General features: G+C 56.8%; 1 protein-coding gene across 2 annotated transcripts in view; it reads right to left on the bottom strand.

Moving 5' to 3' along the window:
* Nucleotides 1–1930: 1930 nt before the first annotated feature.
* The window catches only part of UBE2I (ubiquitin conjugating enzyme E2 I), a 14887-nt gene continuing 426 nt past the window's right edge, over nt 1931–16391 (bottom strand). The window contains exons 1-7 of one of the 2 annotated variants that reach the window (XM_029221265.1): nt 14479–15242; nt 11062–11137; nt 10807–10890; nt 9774–9846; nt 5259–5368; nt 5055–5134; nt 1931–2560 (exon numbers count right to left, since the gene is read on the bottom strand). In XM_029221265.1, the coding sequence (XP_029077098.1) occupies nt 2497–2560; nt 5055–5134; nt 5259–5368; nt 9774–9846; nt 10807–10890; nt 11062–11127 (477 nt within the window). In that variant the 5' untranslated portion in view covers nt 11128–11137; nt 14479–15242 and the 3' untranslated portion in view covers nt 1931–2496. Of the gene's footprint in view, nt 2561–5054; nt 5135–5258; nt 5369–9773; nt 9847–10806; nt 10891–11061; nt 11138–14478; nt 15243–16391 lie in introns of those variants that run through there. The other variant, XM_029221266.1, reaches the window with a different exon arrangement.

Here is a 16391-nt window from a genome sequence, read left to right as displayed (position 1 = left end):
CAAGGGCTCACAGGCACCTTGGCACCGTGAGGATGGCATCCTGGTGCCCCAGGGAGGTCCACCCTGGCGGTGAGGAGGTCCCCATGGGGGGAACCTGCTCCAGCAGGCCAGGGAGGTACAGGCGAGACTCAGGGGACAGGGCCAGGGGTCAGTGCAGGATGTGGGCCCAGCCTTGGCTGCCCACACCCCAGCCTCAGAGGCACAGACCGGGGGATTCAACCTTGGCTCTAGGGAATGTCACCCTCTGCCACTTGCGGGTCACTGAGCATCTGATGCTGGAAGCCGAGGGAGGAGGCGGCTCCAGCAGCTCCTGGGCCAGCAGCACAGGACCCTGGAATTGGCCAGCCTGGCCCCCCTGACACCAAGCATGAGGCAGCCTGTGCGGACGGAGCAGGAAAAGGACACCCTGCAGGCGGCAGTTAGTGGAAGTGTTTTAATTAGAGGATTTTTAGATACAGTGGTTAATCTACAGCCCACAATTCCTTACTAATTATTAGGCGCCTCATGCTGGGAACACACGCTCTTCCCTTACAGTAGAAACAGAATCATCGCATTTCATAGTTCTTGTGTTACAAGATTCACATCTTTGTTAAGCCAAGGACTGTGGCACAAAAGGACATTTCATTAGCCGAAGTCACGACAATTTGCTAGAAACACTGATTACTTTAGAATGCTTTAACTAGAAAATATATTGAATTTCCATATATATTAACCATATACATGTATAGCTATTACTAAGAGTAGTTCGGTCATTACAAAATAAGACATTCTGGGAGAGGCTACAAATACACAGCCCGTTGGATCCCCCGAAGGCCCTCTGTGCCCAACATATTGTGGACATCAAACTGGGAGCTCAGCAGCTCGACACATCCAGCTCAGTGAGCTGGGAAGGCACTGGGGCCTTGAGCCACAGGTGCTGTGGGCTCAGGGGCCCCCAACTTCCACCACGATCCTGTTGCCAGGCCACGTGTTTCTCAAGGCGAGCCTTGGCCCTTCCTGACCAGGGGCCCGGGTGACCAGTCCTCCTCAAGCTCCTATGGGGATCATCCTGCCCCTGGGTCTGTGGGCCGGAGCCACAGGTGCAGGGGTCCCCCAGCAAGGGTCTTCAGGGTGGGAGGGCAGGCCGGCTCCAGGCTTCGTTGGGACACGGAGGCCAAGTACCCGCCTTGGCAGTGCTGGGGTGCAGGACACGGGCCTGGCCCCCTCTGCCACTTCCTGGCTCCATCTTCGGCACCTCCTGCTGAGCCGGGACCCAGGCCCACTCCGACGGCATCGAGGATGTCAAGGAAGTTCTGCAGCTTCAGCGGCCTCATCCGCGGTGCTTTGAGGAGAGCAGCCTCCAGGCAGAGCAGGATCAGATGCTTCAGGAAAAGGGAAGAGCCTGAGGGGCAGGCGGTGGCCGGTTGCTGCTCTTTCAGGGTGTCCTGGTGCCAGGACCACCTGCGTCTGGCGGGGACACAGGGACACTGATGTGCGAGCACAGGAGTGGGGGTTGGTGGGAGTTGCGGGGAGGGATGGCGCAGGTGCTACACGTAGAGGCTGGGGCAGCTGCTGAGGCCAGGGCGCTGCTGGGCAAGAGGAGGCCACACGCCTCACCCGCAGGTTGGGCTCCATTGTCAGGGCCCCGCCACCCTCAGCCGCCTGCGACGGAACTGAGGGGGCGAGCTGCTTGAACGGCAGTCCTCCCCGGGCCCGCCTGGCCTGGGTTAGGCATCTTGTCCTCCTGATGGCCCAGGCGGTGCGAGCTTTACAAAGGTCTCGATGCCAGTTCCAACCTGACCAGACCAGAACTCTCTAGCAGTCTGCAACCCAGAGCACTGGCATCGGGGGGACAGAATACACAGCACTATTTACAGAGGATGGGGCCGAGTGGGGGGTGCTGGGCACACGGAGGTCACCTCCTCACTTTTAATGATGATAATGCAACAAAAACCTTTATATAAACAGTTTATTTACTCTAAACAGCAACACAGACAAACGCCATATAAACACAAAGGAAGTGATGCGGAAACGCAACGCTGGCTGACTGTGGATCTGAGGCTCGTAAGCAACACAAGCCGGGCTCTGGGAGAGGAGGCGGTGGGGCGGGGCAGGTCTGATTTTCTGTTTCGTGCAGCCAGCTGAAGGCTAAGTGCAGCTCTAGACGGCGTGAAGCATGCCTGCATCCGCGAGCAAAGGAACTAGCTCCTTGGGACTCATTGAAGTATAAAAGTTTATAATTTTACAGCAGTTGAAATACTGACATCAATATTAAAATAAAAGCAAGTTTTACATAACAATCAAAAATACAAAAGACTGAAGGAAGAGACCCTGTATGAAAAACTGGGCGATTCAGCGAGCCAAGACTGTACCAGTGGCGGAAATGGAAAATGGCGCCCGCCCAACCCTCCCCAGGTGACCAGTAATTGTAGAGAGCAACGTTAAATTTGCAAAAATGTTGTAAACAAGTTCTTGCCACACCAATCCCTTCCTTTTTATGATGCCACAGGTCGCTGCTTATGAGGGAGCAAACTTCTTGGCTTGTGCTCGAACCCTTTTCTCGTATTCCACTCTGTTTTGGCTGAGGAGGTCAAAAGAGAGACATGTTAGAATGTGCGGCCGCTGCCCGAGGGCGCCCAGGAAGCCTGGAGCGCATGAGCGAGGAGGTCTCGGGGGCACCGGTCCTGGGCCAAACTGGGAGGAGGGTGAGCCCTGTGGGTTTGCCGGTCTAGCCAGCGACCAGCAGCTTCTTTCCCTACCTCTGAGGCAGCATCCATCATACTCGTCACTGGAGGAAACAGATCTCCCAGTACCATCTGCTTCAAAACCAGACACAAACCTCTGGGGGGTTTGCCCTCGGCTCTCAGTACCATGGGAGAAGGTGCGAGCAGCTTACGACAGCCAGGCAGGACCCCAGCTGGGGCTCTAGGGTGAGAACCACCGCTGATAAAAGGGGCCAATGTGCATCGCCCCGAGAGGAGATATTTGCAGACAGGGTTCCTGGACACCCAGTGCTGGGGCTGGTCAGTGACCCTCACGAAGGTGTGCAAAGCCCCCGCTAAGAAAGTCAGGGGTCTTTCCAAGCTGTGCTGTGCAACCAGCGAGGCCCCTCAGAGCGCAGCCCACGGCCTGAGGCCCAGCTATAACCACAGCCCAGGCACGGGGTGGCAGAAGCTCCTCAGCTGCACCATGGCGCCGACGGCTCCAGTGCCCAGGACCCTGCCTGTGGCCTCCCTGGGGAACAGCTGCAGCGCCAGCAGCGGGAGAGGCAGAGCTGCTGGTGCGGCCCTGTGCTGGCCCAGCGCCAAGGAGGCTGGTGTGGCCCTGAGAGCTGGAGAGTGAGGTCACGGGACCAGCGCCTACAGTGGTCTGAGCACACCCACCCCCGGCCCCTAACCTTCGACCCTGGCTCCCAGTGTTGTGTCAAGCCCAGGCCACCACAGCCCCAGGGCGGAGGCAGTGGCCGGGGAGCTTTGGAAGGAGTGGGCGGAACAGCCAAGTCCAGCTCAGCCACTGACCAAGTGAAGGCCGGGACGGGGCTGCAGGCACCTGCCAGTGTAGGACGTGCCCTGTGACCTTTTGGGAGCAAGGTGGGAACGCAGGCAGACCCCACCAGCCTGGGCCAGCACCGACCACACAACCAGAAGAGCCTCGGTGCCTGACGGTGCAGAGCAGTGTCCCATGGTACCTCGGCCACACGCCGCTGCCACCAACACAGAGAACCCAGGAAACCCTGGCTCTGCTCTATGAGCAGCAAGGAGACATCTTGGGCTTGAGGGCCACACGCCTCTGTCGCAAGGACTCAGCTCAAACGAGTACCCCAGTGGTCTTATTTACAAAGGGTGCAGGGCCAATGGGGCGCAGCAGTGAAAGCACAGTGCCCAGCTTGAGGTCAGGGCAGGAGTCGCTAACGCTCCACTTGAGCCACTGAGCAATGCCCCCTGGCGGGAAGCCCCAGGGAAGAGGCCAGATTGAAGTCCGGAAGAGGCCAGATTGAAGTGGGCCAGGGGGCTCTGGGACCTTGGCCCTGCCGGGGGGTTCTTCTGCCCTTAGACAACACTGGGCTGGGCCCAGAGACCTGAGCCATCTTGGGAAGAGAAATACCTCTCCTGCAACGTGCTGCTTCTCTCAGGTGGACTCGCAACAGCTGGGGTGCCGGCTGCTCAGAGCAGCCCCAGGACAGTCTCAGCCTCTGCTTTACCCTCCACCTCCCACTCCAGATGCCCTCCAGGAAGGGACAGGCCCCTGCCTGGCCTCTCCCAAGGGCCAGCCCCTTGGGTCCCAGGCCACTGGGGCACCTGGGCACTGTTCTCAGAAAATGCTACTCTCCGTTCCCCAATTCCCCTCAGGTGTGGGCCTGGGTTTCTGAACATGGGCAGATGGAGCAATGGGCGTCAGAGCCCCAGACTAGCTTAAGGCCCCGTCCAGACCAGCCTGGGGAGGACCACAGGCTCACACGCCACGTTTAACCACTGCTCACCCCAATTACGTCATACCAGGCCTCCTCCCTCATCACGGAGAGTGGACGCAGGACCCACGTGCCATGCGGGGAAGGGCCAGGCATGGAGTGGACGCCTGGCACTGGGGGGTGGGGGGGGTAGGGATCACAGCAGCTGGGTGGCCAAGAGCAACCTGATCATCATGCCCCCACTGACCACCCCCACTGGAGGCACCGCACCCAGGCGGGACCAGCAAGAGGGGCTCGAGATGCGGAGAGCAGCAGGAGGGCCAAGGTGGGAGATCTGAGGTCCCTGGTTGAGCTGGGTTGTTGGACATCCCTCCCTCAGGGCCCCACTCAGGGGGATGTTCCCTCTGAGCTGGACCAGAGTCCCAGGGCCGGCCCGGCCACAGCTCAGACACAAAGTGGCCAACACCTGAGCTCGGCTTCCTGACACCCACCCCACCGCGGGTCACCTGTTTCTGCACACGCAGATCCCTTGGCTGCAGGACAGCCCGGCTGCCGTGTCTCACCCCCCCTACCGCTGCCTCCCAGCCAGGCTGTCAGGGGCAGCCTAGACCAGACTTCAGGGAGGCCAAGAAGAAGTTGCAGCAAATGGGGCTGGATTGCTACTAACCAGTAGATCGTGTAGGCCTCTGCTTGAGCTGGGTCTTGGATATTTGGTTCATTTAGAAGTTCCTGTATTCCTAATAAGATCTGCGTAAGAAACAAAACAAACACAGCAAGATAAGAGGCCAGCGGGCTGAAAGGCAAACTTTCCCGGGATGGAGGACCACTGGCCCTCGGGCCCTGAAGGGTGGAGGGAGCTCGCACTCCATACCTGCTTAATCGTGATGGCCGGCCTCCAGTCCTTGTCTTCCTCCAGGATGGACAGGCACACTGTGCCTGAGGGGTACACGTTCGGATGAAATAACGGCGGTTCAAACTTGCCTGGAGCAAAGGGAATGAAAGAAACATGTTTCTGGTGGCAGGTGTCTTCCTACCAAGTAATGTCCTGCCCCGACGGGGCCTCTCCCCCTACACTGGGGCACCCGGCTGGTCACCAGGCACCTGGCCAAGAACTACTTAGAAAAACGAAACTGGCCCTGAGGTGGGAGGAGTAAGCAGCCACCTTCCTGACAGACTCAGAGGGGAAGCCACGTGCTCCCAGGACCCCACCCGGGGTAGCTGGCATTCAGAGCACAGAGCCCCAGATGGCTGCCCCCATGTCCTCCCAGCCGGGCTGCGGCCTGACTCAGGAAAATGGGAAGGGGCCACTGCAGCAGGTGAGGAGGGTCCTGCGGGAAGGCCAAGGGCAGAAACTCAAAGGCCCTTCCAAACAAGTGGCCATTTTCAAAGCAGATCATCCTGCTTCAAAACAGAGGCTTTTATGAACCCCACATTCTTCCTTCAAAAACAAAATAACACAAAGCAAAAAAAGTTAATTTTCTTTTTAAAAAATAAAAATAAAAAAGAATACATGTAGGAAATTTGAAAACATAAAAGAGCAGAGAGCAGCAGGGACTTCCCTGATGATCCAGTGGTTAGGACTCTGCGCTTCCACTGCAGGAGACGTAGGTTCAATCCCTGGTTGGGGAACTAAGATCCTGCATGCCTTGTGACACGGACAAAAATAATAAAGGAAAAAAAAAAAGGCAGGAAAAAATTGCCATTATGAGCCCCACCCAGGGTCCGTTAACTCACCTAACGTGTGTCTTTCTCTCATCTGGGCGCTTTCCCCCTTTCTCTTGATTTTTAAAACATTATTTAATTATACCCAGAAAAGTTCAGCTAGTACACTTGATGAATTACCAAAAATGAACACACCCACTCATACCAACAGCTTCCAGAAAACTCCCTCCCTCACCTGCCTCATTATCCTAACTTGTACACCCGCCCCGCCCCCAGACCAGGACTCGCGGCTCTACACCCAGGGGTCAGTTTGCACCTTGCTGCCACACAGGCCTCGCTGGGAGAAGCTGCCCATGGACTTGCCCACCCCACTGTAGGTGCACATCTGAGCTACTACGACTGAAGGTGCAAACATTCCTGAACGTGAATTCTAGTGCACACAATGTGAAAATGCGGGGTTGTAAGGTGTCCATGTTGAACTTGAGTAGATACTGCTCATTTCCACAGCGGCTGTATCAACTTACATGCCGCCAGCAGGGTCTGCATGTTCCCACGCTTTGTGACTTTGCCAGCCCCTGGTGGTGTCAGCCATGGAATTCAGCCACCCTGATGACAGTGGCTGCCTCTCATGGTTCTGATTTGCATTTTCCTTTCACTCCCTGTGACGCACTTGCTGCTTCTTTGGAGAAGCTCTTCTTTAAACCTCTCACACGCTTTTCTTGTTGACTTGCAGATGCTCTTTATATACGCAGGACACAGGCCCTTTGTTATTTGTCTCCCAGCACCCCCCAGCCCCTCACCCCCATCTCAGGTGACTGGCTGCCTTCCCTCTGCACCCAGTCACCCTCCTAACACTGCCATCACATGGACTGCTGACCTCCACAAACGGAACCTGGTCCAGCTCCTTGGCATCTGGGAGACTCACTCATGTCACGAACACTCAGACTCTTCCTTCTCTCTGCTGCAGACTGTCCCACTGTTCATCTGTCCATTCTACTGTGAACAGACACCTGCACTGCCCCCAGCTTTTTCCAGACACACGCCGCCCAGGCCTTTCAGTGTGCACACTTGCACTGGGTCTCTCCTCAGTGAACAGCCGGTCCCAGGGCAGGTGTTAAGTGTAGCCTCAGTAGACAAACCGAGAGCTTTCCGAGAGAAATGCTCTCTAGAGCTGGGCCCCTCCCTCCCCACTGCCTGCCTGTTCCCGCTGGGTTGTCACTTGCAGTGTCTGGTGATGGGGTCAGGCACCTTCCCCTGTGCCCACTGGCTGGGTGGAAAGCCTCTTTTGGAAAGGGCCTGAGCTAATGGCGGTTTGCCCTTTCTCACTGAAGTGCAAATGCTCTTGATGTATTTGGAACGAGAACTGACAAACACATCCCATCTCTCTCCTCACTCTCACTGGTGTCTCCTGATGAGGAGATGGTCTTGATTTAAATGCAGTCCAGCTCATCCTTTCTCTCCTTATGGTTAAAGTGCTCTCAGCCCGCCCACGTGATGGAGAGGTCCTCCCGTCTCCTCCACAGCTGTACTTCCCACCGGGCACCAAGATCCGCAGGACAGCGAGCTCTCCTTCCACTGGGCCCCCGATGCCTCCCAGAGTCGCCTCTGTCATCAGCCAAGCTTGTATACGGCTGGCCTCTCTGGACTCTGCCTTGCAGGCCTGTGTCTCAGTGTCCCTGCAGCAGATCTCGGCCCGCTTTCCATCTTGCCGTCCTACAGGTCTGGGTGCTCTCCTCACCCAAGCGGCCTCAGCCTAGGCCTCACAATCTCCCCCCACAGATCTCCAAGGGCATGGCTGTTCTCAGCACCCTGCATTTCCTGCATTTTAGAGTCTGCGTGACAGTTTCCAAAAAAGTCTGCTTGTGTTGTGACTGGGATCACACTGAACCTGCAGAAGAGCTGGGAGAGAACAGGCACATGCACTCAGTCTTCCGAGCTGTGCACACGGCCTGTCCTGCCAGGGATCAAGGCTGCCCCTGATCCTTGCAGAAACGTCTGATCATTTTCAGCGGAGAGATCTTTTTTTTTGGCCACGCCTTGGGGCTTGTGGGATCTTAGTTCCCCGACTAGGGATTGAACCCACGCCCTTGGCAGTGAAAGCTGGACCAGAGAATTCCCTTTTAAATTTATATTTATTATTTTTTTGGCTACACTGGGTCTTAGTTGCAGCACGTGGGATCTTTGTTGGGCATGCAGGATATTCCGTTGCAGCATGCAGGCTTCTCTCTAGTTGTGGTGTGCAGGTTTTCTCTCTCTAGCTGTGGCATGCGGGCTCCAGAGGGCGTAGGTTCTGTAGTTTGTGGCACGCAGGCTCAGTAGTTGTGGTGCACGGGCTTAGCTGCCCCACGGCATGTGGGATCTTAGTTCCCTGACCAGAGATCAAACCCATGTCCCCTGCATTGGAATGCGGATTCTTTACCACTGGACCACCAGGGAAGTCCCCCCTCTTTTAAATTAAATAAAAAATTTTGTGAATTAGTCTTTTATTCAGCAATCTTAGACTCAGGGAAAGATTGTCTGCAGTCTTGTCTTCCAGTTCTTCTGCTGGGATTTCTTTTTCTTGTCTGGCTCTATCTTCTTGGAATTCCAATACAATGTAGAATAGAAGTGATGAACGTAGCTACAATGTCTCATTTCTTGATTAAAGATATTCTTTTTAAAATTTTTTTTGGGCAGCATTGGGTCTTTGTTGCCGGCATGGGCTTTCTCTAGTTGCGGCGAGAGGGGGCTACTCTTTCATTGCAGTGTGCGGGCTTCTCATTGCGGTGGCTTCTCTTGTTGTGGAGCACGGGCTCCAGGCACGTGGGCTCCAGAGTGCAGGCTCAGTAGTTGTGGCACATGGGCTTAGATGCTCCACAGCATGTGGAATCTTCCCAGACCAGGGATCAAACCCATGTCCCCTGCATTGGCAGGCGGATTCTTCACCACTGCGCCACCAGGGAAGTCCCTGATTAAAGACATTCTTTAAGGTAATACCTGCACGTGGCAAAAAAATTCAAACAGCAAAGAACCACCCCAAATGAAATAAGTCTCCATCCCAGTGGTTAACTGTTAGTTTTAGAAATTCTTCTGGTTGTGCCTTTATAATAGACATCTTGAATTACTGACCACCAGAGTGAACGCTGACACAGTCTTGGTGCTGGGGGCACTCTTCACGTGCTGGGGCATGCGTTAAAACACCCAATTAACCAGACACAGATAGCATTTGCTCATTTCCAGCTACAAAAGGGGAGGGACCTGGGGTCCCTTCTGAGTTTTGCTGAAATGTGTTCTGATGGTCTGGCCACTGCACTATCTCAGGTGCAGCCCTGGCCCTTTCTTCCTGCCGCTTTCTCTGGAGACTTCAGCACGCTATCCACCCAGGGTGCACACGCTGCACCACATAAGTATCAAATTCTAACAGGCAACAAAACCCTCTGGGGGGTGAGGCTCTGGACCGCTGTCCTTCTGCATGTCCACCCCATCCAGGGCTGGAACTTGGTGGCACTAAGGGCCCACCTCCCAGTGATGAGAGCTGGGATTCTGGGTCTGAGACTGGGCCTATCATGTGCACCTCTAGCCACTGGGGGTACAAACAGACTCAAATCCACAGCCAGCCCCAGGGATCAGAGTCCCTGGAGCCACCCCAGGAGCAGAGCAGGACATAATTGAAGCTCCACAGGCCCAAGCTCTCTGAAGGAACAGGCAGAAGCCGACCGACTTCTGAGGACTGCGTTCTACTTACATTTCGGAGGTGAGGATGGATAATCGTCTTTGAACAGCATCCGTAGTTTAAACAAGCCTCCTTCCCACGGAGTCTGTTGGGAAATAAAACTGTGATCAGGTGTGCTGCGGGTCTCTGCGGCGGGCTGGGCCCAGGAAGGGCAAGGAGCTTGCTCCAGCTGCACCCCAGGATGGTGAGGGCACCCCAGGATGGTGAGGGCCCCCCAGAGGCAGCTCCTAATGGCTCACAGCCGACTAGCAGGACTGTTGGGGCCTCCATGACCCCCGAGTTGGAAAGGGCCTTCCCTGGAGAGACAGGAGGCCCTAGGGGGCTCCCGCCGACACCGAGTGGGTACAGTGAAGACTTGGCGGCTCTGTGAGGCTCCTCCCTCAGGTCCCACGGGTCCCTGGGCAACCTCCCAGTTCCACAGCCCAACACCCCTCCCCACCCGCCACCCCCAGGCCTACTGCTGTATGCTTACAACCAACCATGGGTAGGAGAAAATGGAGACGATGAAGCCCTGTCATCACCCAAACACCTCAGGAGTCTCCTCCTTCCTTCCAGTTCACCCAAGAAGAGACCCTCCCTCCCAAATGCTTCCAACGTGCCAGTCCTAACGGACCCAGGCACACTCAGGTGAGCGGAGGAGGCAGCACCGTGGCCCATGAGTGCAGGACACGCGGGGCCCCACATGGCTGTCTTAGGTGGCTGATGCCGGGCCTCTATGTCTGAGGATCTGCAGGTGTCCCAGGCTCAAGACCCACACCCCCTGCGCCCCAGAGCATCACCATGTCCGGGCTGCTTCAACCTCAGCCCCCCTCCACCCCCTCCAGGGCTCCTCCTGCTCCTGGGACGTGGCAGGGGGGCTGCATGACGCCACCCCTCCCCATCTGCTAGAGCCCAGCTTCTTTCTGAATTAAGACTGCCCGGAGGGCCACATGTCACCCTAACCTTGTCCCCCTGGCCAGGGGATGGGACCACGGCCCGTGTGACCATCACAATCATCACACACACTTGAACCTGAGTCCTTCTGAAGGGGGGCAGCCCCTCTTACCCCCTTCTTCCCGGGAATGGCGCACTCCCAGTTCATGAGGTTCATCGTGCCGTCGGGATTTTTTGTTGGGACGGCCACAAAACCCTGAGAGGAAACAACACAGGGCACATCAGCGCCGTGGCAGCCGGTTCCCTGCTCCCGGGATAAACCCGCCAGCATCAGCCCAGAGGCCAAATGGCCGACCCGCAGGGACCTGACGTTCTTGTCAAGGGGAAACCATCACCCTGCCACACGCAGAAGTAAAGCTTTCCTTACAAATGGGTGGTCTTTTCTCCAAGCTTTCCTCTCCTGGGCGAGTCTGCTGAGGGCGATCCCCGACATGTTTGCGTCCCTAGAAGAGACGGGCAGAGTGTGCGATGAGCACCGGCAGCTGTGGGCCCTCTGCCCCCTCACCCCATGCCCAGCCCAGCCCAACAGACTCGCTTCCAAGAAGCAGGGAAACCAAGGTTCCCACCTGGCCCCACACGCCGCTCTGGACAAGCTGTCACGGCTACCCCCACCCCGGGGTGGGGGGGTGCTCCCAGCCTCCTGGTGCAGGCAGCTCACCAGGGAACAGGAAGCAGGTCTCCCATCCCCAGGCCCCCATGGCATGCGCTGTGACCTGCATTTCATGGTGACACAGAGCTCCAGAGAAGCAAAGGCCCAGGTCACACAGCTGCCAGGTGCTGCGTGGGGAGGGGCGCCGTGCACTCGCAGCAGCCACCTGCCCACTAGCCCTGCCCTCTTTGTCCTCTGCACCTGCTGGAGTGACAGGGACCCCAATTCCACCAGACTCCGTAGCAGAGGCAGGGACAAGATGGGGATGTCCAGAGCGGGGGCCCAAGACCTGGGAGGGGCAGTCTCTGAGCACTCCCCTTTCCCGGTGCAGGGACGTGGGGGTGCTGGCAGGCCTCCGGCCCAGAATCGGGGGCTCAGAATCTAGACTCATGCCCGGCCAGGAGGAGAGTCCTGGTCCTGGAAGGCAACCAAGAGGAAGGCAGCCCTGGGCAGAGAGCAGTTTAACCATGCAAGGGGTGGGGGCTGCACAAGTCCAGAGGCAGCACCCCCGCTCCCACCAGCATCCAACAGACCCACCTGTCACCAGGCCTGGGGGCTCAGGCCTTCCCTGGCCCCTGCCACTTTCTCATCCTACAGCCCCACCCTAGGACCCGCTGCCACTCCACCTGTTGTGAGTGGGCCAAGACCTGTCTCCCAGTGACTTTGGGAAAGTCAACAAAAGGGGGAGCAGGCCCTGCAGCCAAGCTACGCAAACTCCTGGTCTCTCCTGAATATCGGCTCCCCTGCACCTCTGGACCACAGACCCTCAGGGCTTGGCGGCATCAGCCATTCAGATTCATTGCCCGGAGCTGTCAGCCCATCTCCCAGGTGCTGCTCATGCAGCACGCAGACCAGACCAGACCAGACCAGACCAGGCATATGGCACTCTATCATAACCCCTGCTGCCCTCGGCCTCCTTCTGCCCACGAGAACGCGACCCTTAGGGACTTCCCTGATGATCCAGTGGTTAAGAATCTGCCTTCCAATGCACAGGACGCGGGTTCGATCCCTGATGGGGGAACTAAGGTCCCACATGCCGCGGGGCAACTAAGCCCACACGCCTCAACTAAGGCCTGAAAACTTGCTGAAGAATTTGACCCCAAGTGTGTTTGCTGGTCTTCAGAGTCCACGGGAACATTAAAGATACCCTGAATCAAGTATTTCCATTAAGCAAGCCTTTAAGAAGACCGAAGAGAGTGTATCCTACACGTGCATGGCCGGTGGCTTGCCCCCACCCTGCAGGCTTGCACTGGAGGGCCCGGGGACAGGCCCCCTCTGCACCTCTGGCAGGGAAGAGGTCCAGCACCTCGAGTTCCCTAGGACAACACGGGGCACCCTCCGCAACCACAACACAGCTCTCAACCAGGCACAGAACAAACTTCTGCCAAAGACAGAACTGGAAACCAGCCGTGCTTCCCAGCTGTGCTGGCCCTGACCCAGAGTTGGGGACCACCAAGCCCGTTTTAGACCTGAGAAGGGAAGATCAGAAGTAACCTGCCCACTGAGGGAGAAGCCTCAACTCAAACCCAGGGGGTCTTCCCACTTCCGGCAGGAGGGCTGCTCCTCTCTGCAGCCCCTGCCTCATACTCACTCCTGCAGCCCCCTCCCTTGGCTAAGGCTGACCCCCAAGTGCTCCAGCAACCCAAATCAAAACCTTGCTGCAGCATCTGCTGGGACACTCTGCCCCCAGGCCTCAGACAACACAAACACGCCCACGTTCCTGCAGGAGAGGTGGAGTCAAGTCAACAATGCAACAGCAGACCAGCCGATCAGTGGGGGCCCTGGGCGGCTACCTCACTGGGTGCTGGTTACAAGGGCACGTCCCCAGGCCCAGTGGCCCCATGGAGCCAGGAACTCTGCGGGGATCTGGCTCTTGGATGACTCCCCAAGAAGTAAGCATCGCTGGCGGGGAGGGCGGGTTTGGGATGGCCACCGCAGCCTCCAGCATCACCCACGAGCCCAGGTCTCAGGAAGTGGGGTGAGTTACTGCAAAACACCAGAGCAACGGGATGTGGTGTCATCAAGAAACACATATACTCATGTCATCATGAAAAAAAGCGAGGGTCAAAAATCAAAGCCCGGGTTTCCCTGGTGACACAGTGGTTAAGAATCCGCCTGCCAATGCAGGGGACACGGGTTCGAGCCCTGATCGAGCACATGCTGCGGAGCAACTAAGCCCCTGCACCACAACTACTGAGCCTGCACTCTAGAGCCCGTGCTCCACAAGAGAAGCCACCACAATGAAAAGCCCACACACGGCAACGAAGAGTAGCCCCAGCTCGCCACAACTAGAGAAAGCCCGCATGCAGCAACGAAGACCCAACGCAGACAAAAATAAATAAATTTATATATATAAAAAAATCAAAGCCCCCCACTCAGCAGGCATGGTGACAGGAGCTGTTGCCCTGGCAGCACTCTGACCCAAGCACACCTTCTAAAAGGCTATAACCTTGCCCAACCTCAAGATTAAGTCCAAGACAAGTAACACCAGGCCTGCACCCAAAACAGAATTTCTCTTTGCCACCCCCAACCCCAGAGCTCTGGTCTGCCCGCTTCCTCCCCATCCGTGGACCCGACCGTCAGTAACACGTCTAGGATCTCCTTCCCTGGATGGCACACCTCTACCTGCTATTTTCATTCATTCATGCAACATAAATTGAGGAATGGTATGAGTGTCGCTGCCCGGACGGCTGACATGGGGAGAAGTGCTAGGTGCCAGGAAACACAAAGCAGGACGACTACGAGACAGGCGGCACCTGGGTCCTAATGGTGGTCAGGTGGCTGCCTGGACACAGCCTGCAGCAATGGGCTCAGTGCAGGAACATAAGAAAGAGCCGGAAGGGTGGGCACTGGTCCTGAGGGCCTGGGATTGCTTGAGGGAGGTGGGGAGATGCAGCGGATCAGGGCACAGGAGAGCACCAGCCGCTTTTGTCTTTAAGACTCTCTTGTCGGAGGCTAGGGCAGTAACCCCAAAGTCTGTAAAACTGTAAAACCTTCATTCCTGAGACTTTCTCAAACCCTTCAAATGGCTCTTCTAAATAGGACTCAACCCCACCTCATCCCCAGGGCTGGTGGGAACGACCCCCCCACACGGGGCTTGAGGGATGTGGAGGATGTCCACAGCAAGCCCCTCACCAGCCAGGGCAGAGCACGCAGCATACGCTGGCGGCCACCTCTGAACTAATGAACGCAGAAGTTCAGCAGCAGAAGACAAGCAGCTGGCGTGAGGTTCCCGAGTCTGCGCTCGGCCAGGCATCAAGACTGGTTTCTGGAGCCCCAGGGCAGCACTCTGTACACCGAGGATCCGTGGATTCCGGAATGGGCAAGCCAGTACTCGGGCGGCTCTGGAGGGGCAGGGCTGGGCCAGGACGCAGGAGAGGCCAGCAGGGCAATCCTGAGCACCGTCTGTATGCTGACCGCATGCCAGGACCCTGCCACAGGCCACCTCTTCTGCTGACAACGGACAAAGCTGCCTCTGCAGGCCCTGTCCAAGCACCAGCTGTGGTTGTCTCAGGTGCAAAAGGTAATGGGGGGGTCCCCACAGGAGTTCCTGCAGCCCCTTCCTTAGGGGTGCCAATGGACCAGAGTGGGAACCAAAAAGACCGCTTCCACCACCAGGGCAAACAGCCACAGGTGCACACCTGCACTGTCCCAGGCAGAGACCTGGCCTCCTGCTCCCCAGGAGAAAGCAGCCAATTTGGTACATTTTAATTACAACATGGAGCCACTACTTCAGAATCGCACTTAGGATCGAATCTGCCTTCCCCAAATGAGAGAGAGGCACTTAAGGAGCAGTTAAGTGTTACTAGACACTTTAAAACAGCAAAATCATAAGATATGAAAATAAGATATCTATGAACTGCTAAAGACAGCCTGCAGGGGAGGACCCGGGTTCTCCAGGGAGACCCTGGAAATCTGCCGTCACCTTCTTCCAGATCGGGCTGTACTTGAACCCGCTCTTCTAGTTGACAGGAGACTTCAGAGCCACTTACTGGCTGCACATGTGGGCGAGTGGATTCTACCACCCTCAACCTTCTCACCTGTAAAATGGACAATAGCACTGTGACCCCACAGGTTGGCCGGGGATGAAACTGATAAAGGATCAGCAGCCCGGATGGGTCTTTTTCACCTAAACGTAAACTCCCCAGGGGAAGGCACTGGCTTCACCTGATGCAGGCACCCTGCACTCAGGAGACACTCCAGACCAGGTGCAGTTCCCTGTTCTTTCCTGACATTACTTCCCAGGACCCCAGGCCGTTTCTGAAGCAAGGCCCCAAACCCCCAGCAAGATTCACCAAAGGTGCAACAAGATACAGAATTCACGCCTAAACCACCCGAAAGGCCATAAACAAGTCAGGACAAACTTGGGATCCATCTCTCTTTTCTGTTGGGTAGGTTTTCTATCCAAACGCACGGTTTCCTTAAGAGCAAGAAACATTTACGACTACAGGCTTTAAAAGGAGGCCAACAAAAGCGAGCTCCGCAAACACAGAAAAGTAACTTTGCTAACTGAAGAACTAAGCTTATTTCCAAATCATACAAACCAGACCAGTTAATTCCGTGATTTAGGGGCAGGTGCTGGTCGTTACCATGATCCCAGCTAATCATCGCCTCGCCTTCCTCCTACTCGCCTAACTACCAGTTCCAGCCTCCGTGCAATTGGTACAAAGCAGTCTTGGGAGGAAATCTCCCCGTTAAGGGGAGCGCTAACACTCAGTGTCCCACCAACTGGGAGCGGAGCTCCGGAGGCGCAAGAGCTCGGACTTGTTTTCATTTCTAGGCATCACTCGCCACCCCCCCAAACGCGCCCGCGCTTCTGCAGCGCGCGGCTTTGCACTCTTTGTGCGGTGCGTCCTCTCCCGGGCTGGAACGCGCCACAGGTTCGCGCGCACACCTTGACCCCGGAAACGCTCCGCCTTGGCGGAGGACTCGGCGCTCCTGTCACCGCGGCCCGAGCGGCGGGCGCCGTCTGCGGCCCCGGACGCGACCCGCGCGCCGCGAACCGCCCGAGCGCGCGCCCGAGCGAACGTCCCCCGCCCCCGCGGGCT

The sequence above is a fragment of the Monodon monoceros genome, unplaced genomic scaffold (assembly GCF_005190385.1).
Source record: "Monodon monoceros isolate NGI ecotype Baffin Bay Population unplaced genomic scaffold, NGI_Narwhal_1 Super_Scaffold_13, whole genome shotgun sequence".
Lineage (NCBI taxonomy): Eukaryota > Metazoa > Chordata > Mammalia > Artiodactyla > Monodontidae > Monodon > Monodon monoceros.
The sequence above is the reverse complement of the archived record's forward strand: the minus strand, read 5'-3'. Positions and strand labels throughout refer to the sequence as shown.